We start from the raw sequence: 24,999 nt of genomic DNA on the forward strand, positions 1-24,999 counted from the left end.
ATACAATCTTTATCGACTGATAATTCATTTCTACGAATGAAGAATGGATGAAAATCTGTCTGTTATCTGGTTTGGCAAGCCATTTGCAATATAATCATATACCTTTGACATAATTGGGTCATGTTTGGTTGTTCTACCAATCTCTTCAGCTGTGACTGGCAGTTCATCAATGTATGAAAAATAAAACACTTCTTCCCTATCGGGTGTAACTTGTGATGGGGAAGGCAATCTAGACATAGCATCAGCATTACTGTGATCAGCTGATCATCTGTTTTCAATATCATATGTATATGCTGAAAAAATCAAAGCCCATCTCTCCATTCGGGCTGCAGCTAATGTTGGAACTGGGGACTTTGGCTGGAGAACTGCTGTCAGGGGCTTATAGTTCATAATGATGGTAAACCTATGACCATACAAGTATTTGTGGAACGTCTTTACCCCAAAAATTATTGCCAAAGCTTCCCTTTCGATTTGTGCATAATTACGCTCACTGGCACTGAGAGTGCGTGAAGCAAAGGGAAATGGTCTCTCCTCTCTACTATGTAGTACATGAGAGATCACTGCCCCAACTCCATATGGAGAGGCATCACATACTAGCTTGATCTCCTTAGATACGGCATAGTGAACTGACATGGTGCTCTCTACCAATTTGCTTTTACACTCCTTGAATGCTGTATCGCTTTCTTCTGACCATTTCCAATGGACCTGTTTTTTTCAATAGTTCATTCAGTGGATGTAATACTGTAGCCAAATTTGGTAGGAACTTCCCATAGTAGTCAAAAGACCCAAAAATGATCGAAGTTCAATGAGTGGGCGTATTTCTGATTGCATCCAGCTTTCCCTTGGTTGGATGTAAACCATCTTTGTCTACTCTGTACCCTAAGTACTCCACTGAGTTTTGAAATCACTCACACTTGCAAACAGACACTCGTACTCGGTGCTTCTCTAGCCGTTTGAGGACTTCATTCAATATGTTATTATGAATCTGCCCATTTGGTGCTGAAATTAGTATGTCATCTAAATAAACATACTACGACTTCAATACATTGCAAAATCTGGTTCATCACCCCTTGGAATATGGCAGGGGTGGAAGACACTCCAAACGGTAGCCTATTAAATTGATATAGGCCTAGATGAGTATTTATAGTCAAGCATGACTAGGACTCCTCATCTAGTTCAAGTTGTAAGTAGACATTTGTAAGATCCAACTTTGAGAAGATCTGACCACCTGTCAGTGTTGTGAATAAATCTTCTACATTTGGCAATGCATTGGGGACATTACCCTCTTGAACCTGGTTTTCGGTTACTTTATAACCACTACACAATCTTACCTTACCATCGGACTTAGGTACAACAACAATAGGTGTAGCCCAATTACATCGATCTATCTTAGAAATAATGTTCTCAGTCTCTAGTCTTTTGAGTTCTTGCTCAACTTTCTCCTTGAGTGCATATTGTGCGGGACGTGGCTTGCAGTAAACCAATCTAGCGTACTTCTGTACCCTGACATTCGTATTGAAGCCTTGGATCGGACTGCCTGTTTCGCAGAACACCTTCGGATAATTCTTGATGACATCATCCTTTGATGCAAATCTCATTTCAACACGAAAAATCTCACTCCAATCCAGCTTCAGTGATCCCAATCAATTTCTTCCTAGTAAGGCAGGCTTGTCTCCTGCCATTACTAATAGAGGCAAGCTCTGAAATTGATCCTTGTATTTCACTGGTATGGTGATACGATCGACCACAGGAATGTTCTCTCCCGAGTAGCCTCACAGCTCTATCTTGGATTTCTGCAATGGGAAATCACGCAATTTGTCGAGGTATAGCGACTCCGGTACTACACACTCAGATGCATCAGTGTTGATTTCCATGGGTATCTTGGTTCCTGCAACATCTATGTGGATGATGATATTTTTTGAACCGCGTGCTCCTGATGATGTGTAGCTCTAAAACCTTCTCGTCCTGTTGTTTTTCTTCCATGCTATGTAGTCTCTGGGGATTTCTGCTTATAGCTTTGAAAGCTGGTTTACCCTTCAGTCGGCATGCCTTTGCAAGATGCCCAGTTTTCCTGCAGAAGAAACACTCTGCCTTCACAGATGGACAACTTTCAGCAATGTGTTGTCCCAGGCACCGATAGCAGGACTTCAATGCCCTGTTACCATTCCCAGTTTCTGAGACCTTGGGCCTTTGTGTAATGAGAGAGGATTAATTAGCAATCTCGTTGTGTGAGGCCCCTTGGGGAAGAGTGACCATAATATGGTGGAATTCTACATTAGGATGGAGAATGAAACATTTAATTCAGAGACCATGGTCCAGAACTTAAAAAAGGGTAACTTTGAAGGTATGAGGTGTGAATTGGCCAGGATAGATTGGCGAATGATACTTAAGGGGTTGACAGTGGATGGGCAATGGCAGACATTTAGAGACCGCATGGATGAACTACAACAATTGTACATCCCTGTCTGGCGTGAAAATAAAAAAGGGAAGGTGGCTCAACCGTGGCTATCAAGGGAAATCAGGGATAGTATTAAAGCCAAGGAAGTGGCATACAAATTGGCCAGAAATAGCAGCGAACCCGGGGACTGGGAGAAATTTAGAACTCAGCAGAGGAGGACAAAGAGTTTGATTAGGGCAGGGAAAATAGAGTAAGAGAGGAAGCTTGCAGGGAACAAAAGGTTAGTAAAGACAAACGTAGGTCTCCTGCAGTCAGAATCAGGGGAAGTCATAACTGGGAACAAAGAAATGGCAGACCAATTGAACAAGTACTTTGGTTCGGTATTCACTAAAGAGGACACAAACAACCTTCCGGATATAAAAGGGGTCAGAGGGTCTAATAAGAAGGAGGAACTGAGGGAAATCCTTATTAGTCTGGAAATTGTGTTGGGGAAACTGATGGGATTGAAGGCTGATAAATCCCCAGAACCTGATGGTCTGCATCCCAGAGTACTTAAGGAGGTGGCCTTGGAAATAGCGGATGCATTGACAGTCATTTTCCAACATTCCATAGACTCTGGATCAGTTCCTATGGAGTGGAGGGTAGCCAATGTAACCCCACTTTTTAAAAAAGGAGGGAGAGAGAAAACAGGGAATTATAGACCGGTCAGCCTGACCTCAGTAGTGGGTAAAATGATGGAATCAATTATTAAGGATGTCATAGCAGCGCATTTGGAAAGAGGTGACATGATAGGTCCAAGTCAGCATGGATTTGTGAAAGGGAAATCGTGCTTGCCAAATCTTCTGGAATTTTTTGAGGATGTTTCCAGTAGAGTGGACAAGGGAGAACCAGTTGATGTGGTGTATTTGGACTTTCAGAAGGCTTTCGACAAAGTCCCACACAAGAGATTAATGTGCAAAGTTAAAGCACATGGGATTGGGGGTAATGTGCTGACATGGATTGAAAACTGGTTGGCAGACAGGAAGCAAAGAGTAGGAGTAAATGGGTACTTTTCAGAATGGCAGGCAGTAACTAGTGGGGAACCGCAAGGTTCTGTGCTGGGGCCCCAGCTGTTTACACTGTACATTAATGATTTAGACGAGGGGATTAAATGTAGTGTCTCCAAATTTGCAGATGACACTAAGTTGGTGGCAGTGTGAGCTGCGAGGAGGATGCTATTAGGCTGCAGAGTGACTTGGATAGGTTAGGTGAGTGGGCAAATGCATGGCAGATGAAGTATAATGTGGATAAATGTGAGGTTATCCACTTTGGTGGTAAAAACAGAGAGACAGACTATTACCTGAATGGTGACAGATTAGGAAAAGGGGAGGTGCAACGAGACCTGGCTGTCATGGTATATCAGTCATTGAAGGTTGGCATGCAGGTACAGCAGGCGGTTAAGAAAGCAAATGGCATGTTGGCCTTCATAGCGAGGGGATTTGAGTACAGGGGCAGGGAGGTGTTGCTACAGTTGTACAGGGCCTTGGTGAGGCCACACCTGGAGTATCGTGTACAGTTTTGGTCTCCTAACTTGAGGAAGGACATTCTTGCTATTGAGGGAGTGCAGCGAAGGTTCACCAGACTGACTCCCGGGATGGCGGGACTGACATATCAAGAAAGACTGGATCAACTGGGCTTGTATTCACTGGAGTTCAGAAGAATGAGAGGGGATCTCATAGAAACGTTTAAAATTCTGATGGGTTTAGACAGGTTAGATGCAGGAAGAATGTTCCCAATGTTGGGGAAGTCCAGAACCAGGGGTCACAGTCTAAGGATAAGGGGCAAGCCATTTAGGACTGAGATGAGGAGAAACTTGTTCACCCAGAGAGTGGTGAACCTGTGGAATTCTCTACCACAGGAAGTTGTTGAGGCCAATTCACTAAATATATTCAAAAAGGAGTTAGATGAAGTCCTTACTACTAGGGGGATCAAGGGGTATGGCGAGAAAGCAGGAATGGGGTACTGAAGTTGCATGTTCAGCCATGAACTCATTGAATGGCGGTGCAGGCTCAAAGGGCCGAATGGCCTACTCCTGCATCTATTTTCTATGTTTCTATATTTCTATGTGTTTACATTTAACCTGCAGGCGATTCACCTCGGTTGTCTGATGACTGGAAATAGTACGAAATTCTCGGGAATATTGGTTAGCCATGTCCATTGACATACCTGTCTGACACGCTAAATCAAAAGTCAAGTTCGGAGTTGGTCAATAACTTTCTTCTGGTCGCATCATGTTTTGTCCCACAAACAAAGCGGGCACATAATGCTCAATTCTGAAAGTTTCCTAAATTACAGTGAATAGATAACTTTTTTAATGCTACAATGTACTTACTGATATCTTCTTCGGTTAACTGATGTCGTATTCCGAAACGATAACTTTCAGCGATTTCCAGGGGCTCAGGACTGTAGTGCTGTTCTAACTTAGTTAGAATCTGCTTAAGAGTTGTGTCCTTTGGCTTGACAGTCACAAGCCTGTTGTCTTCCCAACACCACCCGGTTATGGTTCTCATCATTGGGGACTTCGATGATATTATTTGCGGTGAAAAACATTTCCAGCCGCTCCACATACTCTCCGAAACTTTCATGGTCGCGTTGAAACTCCCCCAAATGCCCTATTATTCCCATAGGCATGGCCATCTGGACTCTGGCAGTTCAGACAAGTGTGTTTGTAATTTATCTTGGATTTGCAGCTGTTAATCAAAACAGAGAAGCTCTCAAAGTTTCTCTGTCGATTGACTGAATCATCCAGCAACAAAAATTGCAGCTTTGTTTTCCGATTATCCCATTCTCATCGCCATTTGTTATATATTCAGTACAACTTTCAAACACACACTAGCTGTAAGATGGCTGCTAACATCAGGAACCTTAGTCAGGTGACCTGTTCCCTCTTTATTGTTGTAAACAGTACTGGCTGCAGGGCCACAGTAGTCCACCAGATGGAGCTATATATATTACAGCTATGATTTATGGTTTTCATGGAAAATGGATGGAATTATGGAATTTGATTAACCTACAGCTAAACAACTCAGGCAGTAAAAATGGAATTCGACTTAACTCGGTTACTTCAAGTCAATGACCCTACGTGTAAGTGGACTGAATTGAGAAATAAAATCCTCGGATGTCCAACAGAAATTTGGTAATTCCATGAAATAAGAATGGAATTTGTCGCTATAAAACCAATGGTGCTGTTGTGATGCATAAATAAACAATTACTATTGTACTTAAAACTCTGTGAAGGTTACTTCTTTGCAAGAATCTATAATCCAAGGAAGACATGGACTGTGAAGTGTTATACATCCTGTGCAGAATCACTAAATCAGTCCTTTTCTTTCAAATACTGAATTCTTAAACAGAGAAACATAGGAAACTGGTGCAGGAGTAGGCCATTCGGTCCTTCGAGCCTGCACCGCCATTCAATAAAGCTCATGGCTGATCATTCACCTCAGTACTCCTTTCCCACTTTTTCTCCATACCCCTTGGTCCCTTTAGCCGTAAGGGCCATATCTAACTCCCTCTTCAATATATCCAACAAACTGGCATCAACAACTCTCTGCGGTAGGGAATTCCACAGGTTAACAACTCTCTGAGTGAAGAAGTTTCTCCTCATCTCAGTCCTAAATGGCTTACCCCTTATCCTTAGATTATGTCCCCTGGTTCTGGACTTCCCCAACATCGGGAACATTCTTCCTGCATCTAACCTGTCCAGTCCTGTCAGAATTTTATATGTTTCTATGAGATCCCCTGTCATCCTTCTAAACTCCAGTGAATACAGGCCCAGTTGATCCAGTCTCTCCTCATATGTCAGTCCTGCCATCCCGGGAATCAGTCTGGTGAACCTTCGCTGCAATCGCTCAATAGCAAGAATGTCCTTCCTCAGATTAGGAGACCAAAGCTGAACACAATATTCCAGGTGAGGCCTCACTAAGGCCCTGTACAACTGCAGTAAGACCTCCCTGCTCCTATACTCAAATCCCCTAGCTATGAAGGCCAACATACCATTTGCCTTCTTTACCGCCTGCTGTACCTGCATACCAACTTTCAATGACTGATGTACCATGACACCCAGGTCACGTTGCACCTCCCCTTTTCCTAATCTTCTGCGATTCAGATAATATTCTGCCTTTTGTGTTTTTGCCACCAAAATGAATAACCTCACATTTATCCACATTATACTGCATGTGCCACACGTTTGCCCACTCACCTAACCTGTCCAAGTCACCCTGCAGCCATTTAGCGTCCTCTTCATAGCTCACACCACCACTCAGCTTAGTGTCATCTGCAAACTTGGAGATATTACGCTCAATTCCCTCATCCAAATCATTAATGTATATTGTAAATAGCTGGGGTCCCAGCACTGATCCCTACGGCACCCCACTAGTCACTGTCTGCCATTCTGAAAAGGACCCGTTTATCCCAACTCTCTGCTTCCTGTCTGCCAACCAGTTCTCTATCCACGTCAGTACACTACCCCCAATACCATGTGCTTTAATTTTGCACACCAATCTCTTGTGTGGGATCTTGTCAAAAGCCTTTTGAAAGTCCAAATACACCACATCCACTGGTTCTCCCTTGTCCACTCTACCAGTTACATTCTCAAAAAATTCTAGAAGATTTGTCAAGCAGAAATCCATGTTGACTTGGACCAATCTTGTCACTGCTTTCCAAATGTGCTGCTATTTCATCTTTAATAATTGATTCCAACATTTTCCCCACTATCGAGGTCAGGCTAACCGGTCTATAATTATCCGTTTTCTCTCTCCCTCCTTTCTTAAAAAGTGGTGTTACATTAGCTACCCTCCAGTCCATAGGAACTGATCCTGAGTCGATAGACGGTTGGAACTGATCACCAATGCATCCACTATTTCTGGCGCTACTTTCTTAAGTACTAGGGGATGCTGACTATCAGGCCCCGGGGATTTATCAGCTTTCAATCCCATCAATTTCCCTAACACAATTTCCCGCCTAATAATGATTTCCTTCAGTTCCTCCTTCTCACTAGACCCTTGGTCCCCTAGTATTTCCGGAAGGTTATTTGTTTCTTCCTTCGTGAAGACAGAACCAAAGTATTTGTTTAACTGGTCCGCTATTTCTTTGTTCCCCATTATAAATTCACCTGAATCTGACTGCAAGGGACCTACGTTTGTTTTCACTAATCTTTTTCTCTTCTATAGAAGCTTTTGCAGTCAGTTTTTTATGTTCCCAGCAAGCTTCCTCTCATTCTATTTTCCCCCTCCTAATCAAACTCTTTGTCCTCCTCTGCTATATTATAAAATTCTCCCAGTCCTCAGGTTTGCTGCTTTTTCTAGCCAATTTATATGCCTCTTCCTTGGCTTTAACACTACCCTTAATTTCCATTGTTAGCCACGGTTGAGCCACCTTCCCCGTTTTAGTTTTACTCCAGACAGGGATGTACAATTGTTGAAGCTCATCCATGTGATCTTTAAATGTTTGCCATTGCCTATCCACCGTCATCCCTTTAAGTATCATTTGCCAGTCTATTCTAGCCAATTCACGTCTCATACCATCGAAGTCACCTTTCCTTAAATTCTGAATTAACTGTGTCACTCTCCATCTTAATAAAGAATTCTACCCTATTATGATCACTCTTTCCCCAAGGGGCGCTTCGCACAACAAGATTGCGAATTAGCCCTTTCTCATTACATCCCAGTCTAGGATGGCCAGCCCTCCAGTTGGTTCCTTGACATATTGGTCTAGAAAACCATCCCTAATACACTCCAGGAAATCCTCCTCCACCACATTGCTACCAGTTTGGTTAGCCCAATCAATATGTAGATTAAAGTCGCCCATGATAACTGCTGTACCTTTATTGCACGCATCCCTAATTTCTTGTTTGATGCTGTCCCCAAACTCACTACTACTGTTTGGTGGTCTGTACACAACTCCCACTAGCGTTTTCTGCCCTTTGGTATTCCGTAGCTCCACCCATACCAATTCCACATCAGCCAAGCTAATGTGGCATTAATTTCCTCTTTACCCAGCAATGCCACCCCACCTTCTTTTCCTTTCTGTCTATCCTTCATAAATGTTGAATACCCCTGGATGTTGCGTTCCCAGCCTTGGTCACCCTGGAGACATGTCTCCGTGATGCCAATTACATCATACCATTAGCTGCTATCTGCGCAGTTAATTCGGCCACCTTATTCCGAATACTCGTCGCATTGAGGCACAGAACCTCCAGGCTTGTCTTTTTAACACACTTTGCCCCTTTAGAATTTTGCTGTAATGTGGCCCTTTTTGCTTTTTGCCTTAGGTTTCTCTGCCCTCCACTTTTACTTTTCTTCTTTCTATCTTTTGCTTCTGCCCCCATTCTACTTCCCTCTGTCTCCCTGCATAGGTTCCCATCCCCCTGCCATAAAGAAATTATTCTATATCCTTGACTGTCCAGTCAGCCTTGCTAAGTCTCTCTCGTTGTGTTCATGTAAGTCCCAGGATCTGGGAATTCAGAAGATACTTCTTTACCCAGAGAGTGGTGAGAATGTGGAACCCGCTACCACAGGGAGTGGTTGAAGCAAATAGTATAGATGCATTTAAGGGGAGGCTAGATAAGCACATGAGGGAGAAGGGAATAGAGGGTTATGCCGATAGAGTTAGATGAGGAAAGACTGGAGGAGGCGCGAGTGGAACATAAACACCGGCATGGACTAGTTGGGCTGGATGGCTTGTTTCTGTGTCGTATATCCTATGTAATCCATTTTCCTCACATTATCGAGCCTGGTAATTAGCAAAGTTCATGATGTAATGATTAGAGCTGTGCCACACTGTGCAATGTATATTGTAAAAATAAGAATATTTGATGTCAATCCTTAAAATTTGCTCAGTCCTTTTTTAAACCATCAAGTTTGTTGTGTGCTTATTTTTCAGCCATCTCTTGTGATTCCATTGTCCAACTCAGAGTGTAGGCTGGCAAATTAATTCCAGGTCTCTGCTACTCGGTAGTTGGTGTAGGCAGATTTAACTGCCCCTGTTTACTGGCATAAATGATGATGACATGGATACTCATTTAGTAAAGTATTACAGTTTATTAGACACACAACGTATGCATTAAACAAATGTGGATTGGTTAAAACACAGGTTTTACTTCCCGTACAACCAAGGATGACGGAGCGCGCTGACTCGAGATTGCTGGGCTTTCTTGGCTGGTCTCTCTTTTCTTTGACTTCTCCGAAGTAGATCAGGGGTGTTATGTATGTAATAACTCGATTGACTGAATCCTGTAAACTCACTCCGGTGCAAACCTGGCTCAACTTTATTCGGGCCCAAAGTGCCCACAGGCTTCCTTTATATACCTGGCCCGCACACATGTGCGTACAGCCCAATGTCCTCCGACAGTGGCGCCCCCTGGTGGCTAGTAACCCGAAGCATACATACATGACAACATCCCCCTTCAAGATCTTAGTATCAGTCTTTTTACAAGTTAAGATCGTCCGGGACTTTCCACTCATGAATATTTCATCTCAGCTCAACTCCAGTTCTGGGCGAGCGTTCTGAGTCAGTTATAGATTGAAAGTCAAGATTCAGTGATGACAGCAGAGTCCTCTGATGAATGAATATAGGTTGGTTGGTCACTGATCGTATCTTCCGCAACTTGGTCCAGTTCATCCGTGTGCCGCTGCTTTATCTGATCAACATGTTTCCTGCATGTTGCCCATTTTTGAGCCTGACACTAAATACTCTGTTACTCTCCTTGACCGATTCACTTGGGACCTTGACCATAATTTAGCACATACACAGGATTGTTAACAGAGATGTCGTGTGACACCGCAGCACAATCGTGTTACCACTGCTGATTTTGACGTCTGTTTTCAACACGATCATTCAAGTTAGGATGGACGAGAGAGAGCTTGGTCTTGAGACCTCTCTTCATCAATAGTTCAGCAGGGGAGACCCCGGTAAGCGTGTGGGGTCTTGTCCTGTAACTAAGCAAAATGCTTGACAAGGGGTCTCAAAGTTAATATTTTTTATACCTTTTACAATGCATGATCAACACGTTCCCAATCCCAATATCATTAATGTTTGGCTGGAGCTTGGCGTGTTCAGTTGACGATTGGTTTGTCATGCACCCAACCTCTGGACCTGGTCTTATTTCCTCTGGCTGCTTCGTGGTCTCCTGTTGGTAGTTCATGCCAGCACCTGCCTCCATCTTAATTGTTCATGTGGTTTTCAGAGGAGAACCTTTTGTCTCCTTAAAATAACAATGTTGCATCATACTCTAGCAATTCAGCAGCTTATAAGACTGGCCTTGTGATTCTATCCTACAGAGAAAAGCATAGTCTAGTGAAAATGACTACAGGTATTAATTGTTCAATTAATACAGCTTTTAACCTCTCCACCAGTCACTGGGGGACACTAAAGACAACTCAGGCTGATCTTTTTATCTACTTGTCAATAGAACTGAAACTGAGAACATAGTGCGTTAAGAAAACATGGCTACACAAAGACGGCAAGTTGTGACCCAGAAGGGTGAGTGTTAAGCTTAAGAAAGAGAAAGGAAATTTGAGGATTAGCCTTTATAGTTGTATGTTACTAATAATAATAACAACTTTTATTTATATAGCACCTTTAACGTAGTAAAATGTCCCAAGGCGCTTCACAGCAGTGTTACAAGTCAGAACAGATAAATTTGACACCAAGCCCAGAAGAAGAAATTAAGGCAGATAAACAAAAGCTTGTTTAAAGAAGTAGGTTTTAAGGAGCGTCTTAATAGAGGGAAGAGAGGTAGAGAGGCATAGAGGTTTAGGGAGGGAATTCCAGAGCTTAGGGCCCAGGTAGCTGAAGTCACATCCACCGATAGTTGAGCAGTTATAATGAGGGGTGTTCAAGAGGCCAGAATTTGAGGAGCACAGACATCTCGTGGGGTTGTGAGGCTGAGAAAGATTACAGAGAAAGGATGGGACAAGGCCATGGAGTGATTTGTAATCAAGGATGAGAATTTTGAAATCATGGCGTTGTTTAACTGGGAGCCAATGTAGGTCAGAAAGCACAGGGGTTATGGGTGATCTTGACTTGGTGTGGGTTAGTACACAGGCTGCTGAGTTTTGGATGACTTCAAGTTTACATGGTGTGGAATGTGGAAGGCTGGCCAGGAGTGAGTTGGAGTAGTCAAGTCTGGAGGTAACAACGGTTTGAATGAGGGTTTCAGCAGCAGAAAAGCTGAGGCAGGGGCGGAGGCGGGCAATTTTACAGAGGTGTGAAAAGGTCATTTTAGTTATGCCATGGATATGTGATTGGAAACTAATTTCAGCGTCAAATATGCCTCTCCGATTGCGAACAGTCTTGTTCACCCTCAGATTGATGCTAGGGAGAGAGATGGAGTCAGTGGTTAGGGAACGCAGTTTGTGGCGGGGACCAAAGATAATGGCTTCGGTCTTCCCAATATTTAATTGGAGAAAATTTCTGCTCATCCAGTACTGAATGTCGGACAAGCAATCTGACAACTTAAATACCAAGCAGGGGCCGAGAGAAGTGGTGGAGCGGTAGAGCTGGGTGTCGTCAGCGTACATGTGGAAAGTGACTCTGTGTTTTCGGATGATATGCGTTTCTCCAATGTGAAGTATTTTGGAATATTTTCTACATTAAAGGCTTTATATAACTCAGAAGTCAATGCTTATAGATTGAATAGCTGAATAAATGAACAAATAACTTGTTTGCACTTCATTGAAATTCTGATGATCCACACAGAAACCTTCCTTACCTAGAGATCAGCCATATCCTGGATACAAAGGTCTGGAGAAAGAGTCAAAGACATGTTTTGCCAGGTCTCCGCTCCCTTTATGTTGCACCGGAATGTTTGGGTTTCCTTTGGGTTGGATCTTGGGGGGGTTGGGATGGGGGTAGCAGAGCTGCACCTGCAAACATGTAAATGAGGCAGTGGGAACATTCTTTCTTTCTTGTTAGCCCATTGGACACTGAAGTGGAGGAGTGTCCGAATAAGGCGATATTCTGCAGGGGTCCCAGCAGGAGGGGTTCGGGCAGCTCAGAAAGTGAAACAGCAGGTTGTCAGAGAGCAGCAACCATAAGGCCCCAATGCCAGTGGCTGGGAACACAGCTGGAGGCCTGCAACTTTGCTCCAATTTCCTCCCTTTTTACCATTGCTAGGGTTTGTACTCTCGACCACATAGGATAGGAAATGATAGTGACTTGACCGACTGGGATGGATGTGGCGGGGTAAGACCAGTAAAACCAGTCCTATAATTTCTTAGTTCAACTAAACATGAATGTTGTTACTATCAACATTCTAAAAAGTACTCTTACAACCTTTAAGCTATAAATTATTATTAAACTTTACATTATTAAACAGTGTCTTTTTAAAAAAACACTCTCTGGTCTTCAGGTTCTAAGATAGCAAAGAAGCTTTTGCTCTTGGATGTCGATGCTGGGGTGGATGATGCCCAAGCCATTATGATGGCTCTAGCAGCTCCTAATGTTCAGATCCTGGGTATAATGTGCACTCATGGAAACACAGCACTTGAAAACGTGTGCAAAAATGTGCTTCGAGTGCTACAACTTTGTCAACGGATGGAGGTAGGTAACAAAGAGCAGAGGTACAAGTATCTGTGACTGTGACTCTTTGTGTCTTTTGTTCAGTAACAATTCAGTTCATAGGAGAACAAAAGGTATTTATAGCCCATATGTAGTCAAAATGCTTATTAATGATGGTAGGCCAGCAAACATTGAGTGTATGTGTGTGTGTATATTTCAATGATTTTGTCCGTGTTGAGTATATAAGTATGATGATGTCCCTTTTACTTCTGTTGTAGACTCTCTATTAAACCTGCATATTGAGCTAATTGAAAATGGATCTTATAGATATATTTAGACACATACAATCCATGTGTGCATGTGCAGATAAATATAACAACAACAACGTGTGTTTATATAGCGCCTTTAACATAGTGAAGCGCCCCAAGTTACTTCACAGGAGTATTATGAGCTAAAAAATTTGGCACGAGCCATATAAGTAGAAACTAGTGCAGGTGTCTAAAAGCTTGGTCAAAGAGGTATGTTTTAAGAAATGTCTTGAAAGAGGAAAGAGAGGTATAAAGGCGGAGAGGTTCAGGCAGTGAATTCCAGAGCTTGGGGCCCAGGCAACAGAAGGCATGGCCACCAATGGTTGAGCGATTATAATCTATGTGTGTGTGTGTGTGTAGGTCCATACATTTCATGTGTATATGTGTAGATATAATTTTTAGGCTTCACTTTAAGTCCATTAAAATGTGTTACATATTTATTACAAGAACAACAACATTGCAAGTTCACATTCACATTTAAGAAATTAGATTTTTCTCCCTGGATTTTCCTCTTCCCAGTTTTCTTCCCTCCTATCCAGACGACCGAGTAATACAGGAAAGCAGTTTTACCAGTAGAGACAACCTTCCAAATTGTCCCTCCCCTAATGAGATGAGAGTGTCAGAAATGAGTGCTGATAAGCTATTCGCCTCTGCGAAGCAGGAGTCAAATCCTGTCCCTCATATTGATGTGCACTTTCTAGTAGAGGGTTTCTGAATAAGAACATAATAACATAAGAAATAGGAGCAGGAGTAGGCCATACGGCCCTTCGAGCCTGCTCTGCCATTTAATATGATCATGGCTGATCCGATCATGGACTCAAGTCCACTTTCCTGCCCACTCCCCATTACCCCATAATCCCTTATCGGTTAAGAAACTGTCTATCTCTGTCTTAAATTTATTCAATGTTCTGGCATCCACAGCTCCCTGAGGCAGCGAATTCCACAGATTTACAACCCTCTGAGAGAAGAAATTCCTCCTCATCTCAGTTTTAAATGGGCGGCCCCTTATTCAAGATTATGCCCCCTAGTTCTAGTCTCCCCCATCAGTGGAAACATCCTCTCTGCATCCACCTTGTCAAGCCCCCTCATAATCTTATATGTTTCCAATGAGTAGAGGCCCAACCTCCTCAACCTTTCCTCATAAGGCAACCCCCTCATCTCCAGCATCTTCTCTGAACTGCCTCCAAAGCAAGTATATCCTTTCGTAAATATGGAAACCAAAACTGCACGCAGTATTCCAGGTGTGGTCTCACCAATACGCTGTATAACTGTAGTAAGACTCCCTGCTTTTATACTCCATCCCCTTTGGAATAAAGGCCAAGATTCCATTGGCCTTCCTGATCAATTGCTGTACCTGCATACTATCCTTTTGTGTTTCATGCACAAGTGCCCCCTGGTCCCGCTGCACTGCAGCACTTTGCAATTTTTCTCCATTTAAATAATAACTTGCTCTTTGATTTTTTTCTGTCAAAGTGCATGACCTCACACTTTCCAACATTATACTCCATCTGCCAAATTTTTTCCCACTCACTTAGCCTGTTTATGTCCTTTTGTAGATTTTTTGTGTCCTCCTCACACATTACTTTTCCTCCCATCTTTGTATTGTCAGCAAACTTGACTACATTAGAAACATAGAAACATAGAAACATAGAAAATAGGTGCAGGAGTAGGTCATTTGGTCCTTCGAGCCTGCACCACCATTCAATAGATCATTCACCTCAGTACCCCTTTCCTGCTTTCTTTCCATACCCCTTGATCCCTTTAGCCATAAGGGCCATATCTAACTCCCTCTTGAATATATCCAATGAACTGGCATCAATAACTCTCTGCGGCAGGGAATTCCACAGGTTAACAACTCTCTGAGTGAAGAAGTTTCTCCTCATCTCAATCCTAAATGGTTTAACCCTTATCCTTAGACTATGTCCCCTGGTTCTGGACTTTCCTGCATCTAACCTGTCCAGTCCCGTCAGAATTTTATATGTTTCTATGAGATCACTTCTCATCCTTCTAAACTCCAGTGATACAGGCCCAGTCGATCCAGTCTCTCCTCATATGTCAGTCCTGCCATCCCGGGAATCAATCTGGTGAAGTTTTGCTGCACTTCCTCAATAGCAAGAACATCCTTCCTCAGATTAGGAGACCAAAACTGAACACAATATTCCAGGTGAGCTCTCACCAAGGCCCTGTACAACTGCAGTAAGACCTCCCAGCCCCTATACTCAAATCCTCTAGCTATGAAGGCCAACATACCATTTGCCTTCTTCACTGCCTGCTGTACCTGCATGCCAACTTTCAATGACTGGTGTACAACGACACCCAGGTCTCGTTGCAGCTCCCCTTTTCCTAATCTGCCGCTATTCAGATAATATTCTGCCTTCGTGTTTTTCTCACCAAAGTGGATAACCTCACATTTATCCACCTTGTACTGCATCTGCCATGCATTTGCTCACTCACCTAAGCTGTCCAAATCACCCTGCAGCCTCTTAGCGTCCTCCTCACAGCTCACACCGCCACCCAGCTTAGTGTCATCTGCAAACTTGGAGATATTACACACAAGTCCTTCATTTAAATCATTAATGTATATTGTAAATAGCTGGGGTCCCAGCACTGAGCCTTGCAGCACCCTACTAGTCACTGCCTGCCATTCTGAAAAGGACCCGTTTATCCCGACTCTCTACTTCCTGTCTGCCAACCAGTTCTCTATCCATGTCAGTACATTACCCCCAATATCAAGTGCTTTAATTTTGCACACCAATCTCTTGTGTGGGACCTTGTCCAAAAGCCTTTTGAAAGTCCAAATACACCACATCCACTGGTTCTCCCTTGTCCACTCTACCAGTTACATTCTCAAAAAATTCTAGAAGATTTGTCAAGCATGATTTCCCTTTCATAAATCCATGCTGACTTGGACCTATTCCGTCACTGCTTTCCAAATGCGCTGCTATTTCATCTTTAATACTTGATTCCAACATTTTCCCCACTACTGATGTCAGGCTAACCGGTCTATAATTATCCGTTTTCTCTCTCCCTCCTTTCTTAAAAAGTGGTGTTACATTAGCTACCCTCCAGTCCATAGGAACTGATCCAGAGTCGATAGACTGTTGGAAAATGATCACCAATGCATCCACTATTTTTAGGCTACTTCCTTAAGTACTGTGGGATGCAGACTATCAGGCCCCGGGGATTTATTGGTCTTGAATCCCATCAATTTACCTAACACAATTTCCCGCCTAATAAGGATTTCCTTCAGTTCCTCCTTCTCACTAGACCCTCGGTCCACTAGTAAAGTTTCCTGCTTTCTCTCTGCCTCCTTTTTTCAATAGTGGTCAGGATGTTTGAAATCTGGCTGATTTTCTCCCTTCCTATTCGAGTTGCGCAAATCCTATTGTAGCTTAGCATATGCAACAATACTGAATCTGGGAACCGCCTGATTTTTACAGCTCACTCACGCAATGTACATTTACCAACTAAGCTATTCAGGGGAGCTGTTGTTTCAAATTATTTTCCATCTTTCTTGCACTTTTATGGTTTTTAGTGAACAGCAGACATGATGTATGCTTAGTGTTTCTGAAAACTATGTTTCCATGTGTGTACAGATCCCAGTCTACCGGGGTGCAGGTACCTCTCTCCTGGGAGAACTTCTGCATGACCCTGCTTACCATGGAAAGGACGGGCTGGGTGATGTTCCAGACCCTAACGCTCCCGGGCTGGAACACATACAGGCTGAGCATGCGGTGAATGCCATGGTCAGGATAGTCACTGAACATGCCGGTGAGGTGAGATGTGCAGGCTTTGGGAAAGCCAATTACTTTCAATATTTACTTTGGGAGCACATTGCTGGTTTAAATGCAGTAAATTTCAGTGAGCTCGGGCTACAAATTCAGTATAGCCCAGTTTGAGGCGGTGACACCGCCTGGTCGCTGAATTTAGCGCTGGCCGATGTTTACCGCCTCCAACCAGGATATTCACTTTGAGCACACCAAGAGGAGGCCTAAGGGGAAGTGTTCCACACCCCTCTAAGGGCACTAACCCTGACTCCTGGGGTGCTATCGCGGGAGCGCTGCTGAAGATCTGGCTCTAGGAAACCAGCATCCCAGTGCCTAAAGGGGAGGTCAGCTGGACCACCCGAAAAGTTACAGAAAAGCCAAGGCAGCTAAACAACATTTTCCAGCATCTAGAATAGATGCATTAATGGAAAAAAAACATCATATTAACTGCCCACCTGCTCCCCCTCGGACATATCCCTCTGGCAGCTTCTCCGTGATGTCTGCTTTCCCTGTTGGAAATAACACCAGGTGCTACGGCAGGCGAAAGCAGTCAAGTTCGCGACTGCGGCACTACAGGAGCGTTGCACACTCGGTGACATCACCAAGTGGGTGGCGCTAGAGTGTGCAGCGCTACCTGTTAGCGCCGCCGCTAAACCTCTGCTGAAGGTCGCGGGAGATGCTGCCCGCGCGGCGCTCGGTCGGTAAGAGCTTAGCAGCCCATTAGTGTCCCTCTCAGGCGCTAACAGGTGGTGCAAAGGTACTGAATTTCTAGCCCCTGGTCTTTTGCATTGGGGCAGAACTATGTAAGTGTCAGGCAGAGACGGGTGTATCTCAGGAGAGGCGCAAGCGATCGAGAAAATTTGCTCGTAGAGATGTTTCAGCGTAAAACCAGCATAAATGAGTTCCACGCAAATTTCGTCAGGAAAAATATGCTCCTATGCCATAGTTAATCCAAAAAGTTCCATGAAATTCTGGGTCAGCTAGTCTAATCAAGAACAAGTCATAATTTGCCTGATGAGGACAAGAATATTTGGCTGTCTCGATTACAATGTGAACTAATAATTCACCAGTTGTTGTAAATAAGGAAGAAGAGCTATTGTATGTGTAAAGTCCTTACTCTACAGCACAAAACCACACGAGGCACATTCTGGGGACAAGGTCACTCTGTGACTTGCTCTTTATTCACAGGACTCCAAAAGTGATGACCCTGCATGGGACCTCCCTTTATATACCTGGATGAACAGGTATGGGCAGTCTCCCACAAGTTCACCCCCTGTGGTCAAGGTGTGCATCTAGGTTGAGTGTGTACAGTAATACAGTGGTGTTACATTGTGGTTATATACATGACATCACCTTCCCCCAAAGTCTTATTCGTCTTTCAGGTGGTCTACACTCCCTCGTGGAGCGCCGCTGTTGGGGCTCTGGATTTGGACACTGAACGTGAGTGTCTGTCATCTGTGGTGATTCCGTCCTGTCCGGGCTGACCGCAGGGACTGTGCATTCTTCTGATTGCTCTCGTGGCTCGTTCACTGGCGGTGGTGTAAGCTCCATCTCATGGTCTTCTTCAGGTTCCTCCGTGTCATTGCTGAATCTTTTTTTTACTTGGTCCAGACGCTTACGCCATATCTGACCATTGTTGAGTTTTACCACGATGACCCTATTCTCCTCTTTGTCAATTACAGTACCCTCAAGCCATTTGGGCCCCATGGCGTGATTGAGGACGAATACAGGATCATTTATTTCTATACATCTCCCCCTCGAATTACGGTCACGGTACTCGTTTTTGGACTGGCGCTTACCCTCAACTATGTCGGTCAGGACTGGGTGAATGAGGGACAACCGAGTTTTGATTGTCCGTTTTATTAGTAGATCTGCGGGCGGGACCCCCGTGAGTGAGTACGGTCGGGATCTATAGGCCAGCAGGAGGCGCAATAGGCGGCATTGTAGGGAAGGTCCTTGAATCCTGAGCACACTTTGCTTGATAATTTGGACCGCACGTTCCACCTAGCCATTGGAGGCCAGCTTGAACGGCACTGTTCTGACGTGGTTGATGCCATTGCCCAACATAAACTCCCGGAATTCGTAGCTTGTGAAACATGGGCCATTATCACTGACCAGGATGTCCGGCAAGCCATGGGCTGCAAAGATCGCACGTAGGCTTTCCACAGTAGTGGATGTCGTGCATGAATTTAGAATGATGCACTCGAGCAATTTCGAGTACGCATCTACCACAATGAGGAACATCTTTCCCATGAACGGGCCCGCGTAGTCACAGGCTGAGTTGGGCCTCCCTGGGGGCATTACCCAGCTGGGCACACATCGTGCACCTGCGAACACAGTGTTCCAGGTCTGATTCGATTCCAGGCCACCAAACGTGTGACTGGGCAATGGCCTTCATCAGCACAATGCCTGGGTGCTCGCTGTGGAGTTCCCTGATGAATGCCTCCCTGCCCTTCTGGGGCATAACTACCTGGCTGCCCCATAGTAGGCAGTCGGTTTGGATGGAGAGCTCATCCATCCGTCTGTAGAATGGTCTGACCTCCTCAGGGCACCTAATCCCCAGTCAGGACACATTTCTTAATCAGGGATAGGAGGGGATCTCTGTTTGTCCAGATTTTGATCTGGCAGGCTATGATGGGGGAGCCTGCGCTGTCAAAGGCCTCGACAGCCATGATCATCTCAATGCTTTGCTCCGCTGCCCCTCAGTGGTGGCCAGTGGAAGCTTGCTGAGCGCATCTGCACAATTTTCAGTACCGGGCTGGTGCCGGATGGAGTAGTCATAGGCAGCCAGCATGAGAGCCCATCGCTGAATGCGAATTGATGCGTTGGCATTGACAGCCTTACTATCTGACAACAGGGATGTTAATGGTTTGTGGTCTGTCACTAATTCAAACTTCCTACCAAAGCGGTACTGATGCATTTTTTTACACCATAGACACATGCAAGTGCTTCCTTTTCGACCATCCCATATCCCCGTTCTGCTTGAGAGAGTGACTGGAGGCATAAGCCACACCTTGTAGTTGACCCTCAGCATTGCCCTGTTGCAACACGCACCCAATCCTATAGGACGATGCATCACATGTTAGAACCAATTTTTTACAGGGGTCGTACAGGAGCTAAGAACACACATTTAGACTTCTTGAGTCGCAGACCTACCCGGTCCAGTCAGTGTAGCACCTCCTCCAGGTTGTGGAGGTGTTCCTTGGTGTCTCGACCCGTGATGAGGATGTCGTCCTGGAATATGATCGTTCCAGGAATGGATTTGAGCAGGCTTTCCTTGTTTCATTGAAAAATCGCAGCCGCTGATCGAATGCCAAACGGGCACCTGTTATAAACGAACAGTCCCTTGTGCGCGGTGATGGTGGTCAGTAGTTTAGATTCGTCGGCCAGTTCCTGGGTCATATAGGTTGAAGTGAGGTCCAACTTGGTGAACAGCTTGCCGTCTGCCAGCGTGGCAAAAAGGTCCTCCGCTCTCGGGAGCGGATATTGATCATGTAGTGATACCCGATTGATGGTGGCCTTGTAGTCGCCACAGATCCTGACAGAGCCATCCGCTTTTAGGACTGGAACGATGGGGCACGCCCAGTTGCTGAATTCAACGGGTGAGATGATACCCTCTCTCAACAGCCGGTCCAATTCGCTCTCAATTTTTTCACGCATTACATACGGCACCGCTCTGGCTTTGTGGTGCACTGGCCTGGCATCCGGGGTGATGTGTATCACTACTTTAGTGCCTTTGAAAGTCCCGACGCCGGGTTGGAATAGTGAATCGAATTGTTGTAGGACTTGTGAGCACGAACTTCGCTCCACAGATGACATTGCGTGAACATCCCCCCCATTTCCAGTTCATCTCGGCTAACCAGCTCCTCCACAACAGTGCAAGACCATTGCCCGGGACAATCCAGAGCAGCAGCCGATTCACTAACCCATTGTGTGTGACAGCCAACATTGCACTGCCTAGCACCGGAATGATTTCTTTAGTGTAAGTCCGTAATTGTGTCTCAGTACGTGCTAATTTGGGTCTACTGGCTTTGAGTGGCCATAGCTTCTCGAATTGCTGAACACCCATGAGTGACTGGCTGGCCCCAGTGTCCAGCTCCATGCATACTGGGATACTGTTTAATCAAACCCTCATCATCATTGGTGGCGTTTTGGTGTATGAACTGTGAATATTCGCCACATGGATCCGCTGAACCTCGGCGTCCATCAATTTGCCCCAAAAGTCATCCTGCCTCAAAGAACCTTCTTCTGATCCATCCGCCTCATATATTAGTCTGGTTGCAGGCTTCCTGCACATTCGAGCTAAATGGCCACTGAGATTGCAGTTCCTGCACACAAACTGTTGAAATCTGCAAGATCGAGCTGAGTGTTTTCCCCCACACCTCCAGCATGAGTTAAAGTTTCCATTGTTGGGAACAACGGGACTATGACCAGGCATTCCGCGCTGACTGTCCCTTTGACTGCTCTTGAGTACCCTATAGTGGGTGTCAATGGCCCCATCCTGCGCCGCATTGTCCACTGTGATGGTGTAAATGTCCGTTCAGCCTGCCATTGTCTCTGTTGAAATCCTACTCTGGGGTCTATTGCTGCCTGGGGAGTGTCGGACTGCCCTTGCCTGCCTGCGGGGCTCTGAGTCGCCTTGATGATATTGACTCCCTGATCCATCGCCGCATGAAAGGCAGAAATGCGCGCGTGTATTATTTTCGTCTCTTCCTCTCCTGCCATGAAAGTTTGAGCTAACAACGCTGCCGCTTCCAAGGTCAAATCCTTGGTCTCAATTAATTTGCAGAAAATTCCCGCATGACCGATACCCTCGATAAAGAAGTCCCTTAGCATCTTCCCCCCTGCAGGCGTCTGTGAACTTAGAGGCTGGCCAAATGCTGGATGTCTGCTATGAAGTCCGGTATGCTTTGTTCTTCACGACATCGGTGGGTGTAGAATCTATGTCGGGCCATATGTATGCTACTTGCCGGTTTGAGGTGCTCCCCGATCAATTTGCTAAGTTCTTCAAAGGTTTTGTCCGCCAGCTTTTTGGGTGCTAGTAAGTCCTTCATGAGCGTGTATGTCTTTGGTCCGCAGCTGGTCAAAAGATGAGCCCTTCGCTTGTCGGCCGCTGCATCCCCCAGCCATTCTTTCGTAACGAAGCTTTACTGAAACCTCTCTATAAAATCGTCCCAGTCTTCCCCAACACAGAACCGTTCTTCTGTGCTACCGGTGGCCATTCTCGTAGGTCATGAATTCCCGTTTCTCGTCACCAATGTAAAGTCCTTACTCTACAGCATGAAACCACATGAGGCACATTCTGGGGACAAGGGGTCACTCCGTGGCCTGCTCTTTATTTACAGGACTCCAAAAAGTGATGACCCTGCGTGGGACCTCCCTTTATATACCTGGATGAACAGGTATGGGCAGTCTCCCACAAGTTCACCCCTTGTGGTCAAGGTGTGCATCTAGGTTGAGTGTGTACAGCAATACAGTGGTGTTACATTGTGGTTACATACATGACAGTATGGAGATTTAAATTGTCTCTAATAACAAAATATTTTATATTAACAGTTCTTAAGTGGGTTGAATAGAGTTGAATACTCATTGAACTTTTGTAAATGTAACATGTGATGCAATAACTTGGAAAAGTCCACAAACAATGTAACAGTTTTTAATCCGATTGTAAAACTAATTCTTCATCCCATTACAATATACAAAGGACTGAATACCTCACTGCTGTTATCCTAAATCCCTTTCCATCATCTTGTAGGTCTCCCTTGTTGCTGTTGGACCCCTGACCAATGTGGCCCTAGCTGCCAAAATGGACCCCACTTTTCCTTCAAAGCTGAAGCGTTTGTATATCATGGGAGGAAACATGGAAGGTATGCCATACAGCCAGCTTTACTGACGAAGGGTCATCGACCTGAAATGTTAAATCTTTCTCTCCGCAGATGCTGCTTGACCTGCTGAGATTTCCAGCATTTTCTGTGTTTATTATAGCCTGCTTTACTGTCCTGTCTGAGATTATTGGGCACATTCAGCTCGCTCATCTGATAAATGCCCTGCCTCAGTGTGGAACTGAGTCAGGCAGGCAGCTCCCACCATCTATCTCCAGTCTGGTTGATTTAGAAAAGTCTATCAAATCGAGTTCCGGCCTCTAAATTCTATCCAGTGACTACTGCAGTAAGTTAAAGGTGAGGAAAGGCTTGTGCTCCGTTCTGCTGTCACCCATGACTAAATATCCTGCCAGGAAATTGTCCTGACACGTGAAGAATGGGTGAGTCATCAAAGGGCTAAGTATGCATGTCAAGTCATGTGACATCATCAGCACCGACCCGCAAACGAGCAACTTTTAAAGCATCAGGGTGATTTATTTGGGGGTTTTTTGCTTGACAGCCATTGTAATGGCCACTCTGCATTCGGTCAATTTTGTGCTCTCGAACTTTACCCCGATTGCTTTATTTCCAGCCAGAGGGAACGTGAGAGTCTGCAGCGAGTTTAACTTTGTCACAGACCCGGAAGCAGCCTCCATTGTTTTGAGCCACTTCACATGTCCCACTTACATTGCCACCTGGGAATACACTCTCCGCCATCGATTGCCATGGGTAAGTTGTTCAAAAGATGCAAAAACGATCTCAAAACAAGAATTTGTTGCTGCACCTGCGCATTCTGTTCTATGTTATTGGGCTTGTCAACATAGGAATTAGCATTAGCACAAATGTCATCATGCTTAGTTTCCTATCAAATAGAATACAACAAAATCCGTTCTGGTTTCTTCAATCCTTTCACAAAAGCAAACCCAGTTATACAAATCACAGCGGCCATAGATTTTGAATTCTGTCGAGCCCTCCCTGCTGGTTATCTCTGAAGATCTAAAATAATTACTTATTTTTGTGTGCTGCCAAATGGAGGGAAAGATGCATGAAGAAAGATTGACGATCCTCTTGAAAAGAGAGGACTGAGAGGGGGACTGGAGTGACAAATGAAGAACAACAGAAGAAAATAGGAAATGCAACAGCATCTTTTTTTTACCAAAAGGGTGCCATTATATGGAACAGGTTACCAATACAGATGGTGGAACAAGAATCCTTAATGGGCTTCAAGAAGGAAGCAGACAGTCTTCTCCTGCCTGAGGTTTCTATATCACAATGTTTTTTTAATTGCAGGAGTTTTTTAAGAAGTGGATAAATCTAGATACTGAAAAGGCTCAATTCATGAAGAAGATAACTGCCCTGACTGCCGACTATAGCCAAGGTGATCAAGGCAGTAAAGAGTTGCATTTTGGGCAAGGGTTTTTGCCCTGTGATTCATATGCAATGGCTGCTGCAATTGATGAGTCTATTGTCACAGAGGAGGCACAGTATGGGGTAAGTGTGGAATTGCATGGATCATTGACCAGAGGGATGATGGTTCTGGATACCCTCGACCTACTGAAACTTAAACATAAAGCTTTTGTCTTCTTGAAATGTGATATGGAAAAAATTAAGGAGCTGCTGATGAATGCTGTGAAATAGGATTCTGCAGGCTGCAAATGAAAGGAAAGAGCAAAGAGGCAGTACCAGGGCCCTACATTTCATATAGTGTGAATGGGCATTTATACTTTAATGGAATTTAAACTTAATTTCAACAATATGCTGATACACTCCTAATTTTTATCTAGCATTAGTAAGCTGAGCTTTTAAATGGGCACCTATTATAACCTGATAAATATAATATGGAATCATTAAAATGTTTGTGAACACTTTGAATGCCAAAGTGGACAACAGGTAAAGAGTTAAAGAAGAGACCTGCATGAATATTGTGAAGATTTGTTTGATTATCTTTAGGAACTGGGGAGTATTAAGCAGAACTTTCCCTTGGGAGATTAAACGGATGGTGTAAGAAAAATGGACTGGAATTTATATTTTTGTCTCTTTTCATGACTCCGCCCCTGCATCAGCTCATCTGCTACTGAAACCCTGATCTATGCCTTTGTTACCTCCAGCCTTGACTATTCCAATGC

The 24,999-nt window shown here is 44.5% G+C and overlaps 1 protein-coding gene across 1 annotated transcript in view; it reads left to right on the forward strand.

Annotated features, from left to right (window-relative positions):
• LOC139274886 (nucleoside hydrolase-like) overlaps positions 1 to 24,710 on the forward strand; it is a 62,985-nt gene extending 38,275 nt beyond the window's left edge. Inside the window, exons 2-7 of the mRNA XM_070891610.1 lie at positions 10,848 to 10,918; positions 12,789 to 12,979; positions 16,842 to 17,021; positions 22,768 to 22,879; positions 23,466 to 23,602; positions 24,164 to 24,710. Of these exons, the coding sequence (XP_070747711.1) occupies positions 10,882 to 10,918; positions 12,789 to 12,979; positions 16,842 to 17,021; positions 22,768 to 22,879; positions 23,466 to 23,602; positions 24,164 to 24,511 (1,005 nt within the window). The 5' untranslated portion in view covers positions 10,848 to 10,881 and the 3' untranslated portion in view covers positions 24,512 to 24,710. The remainder of the gene's footprint in view (positions 1 to 10,847; positions 10,919 to 12,788; positions 12,980 to 16,841; positions 17,022 to 22,767; positions 22,880 to 23,465; positions 23,603 to 24,163) is intronic.
• Positions 24,711 to 24,999: the final 289 nt, after the last annotated feature.

This window comes from Pristiophorus japonicus, chromosome 10, assembly GCF_044704955.1.
Source record: "Pristiophorus japonicus isolate sPriJap1 chromosome 10, sPriJap1.hap1, whole genome shotgun sequence".
Lineage (NCBI taxonomy): Eukaryota > Metazoa > Chordata > Chondrichthyes > Pristiophoridae > Pristiophorus > Pristiophorus japonicus.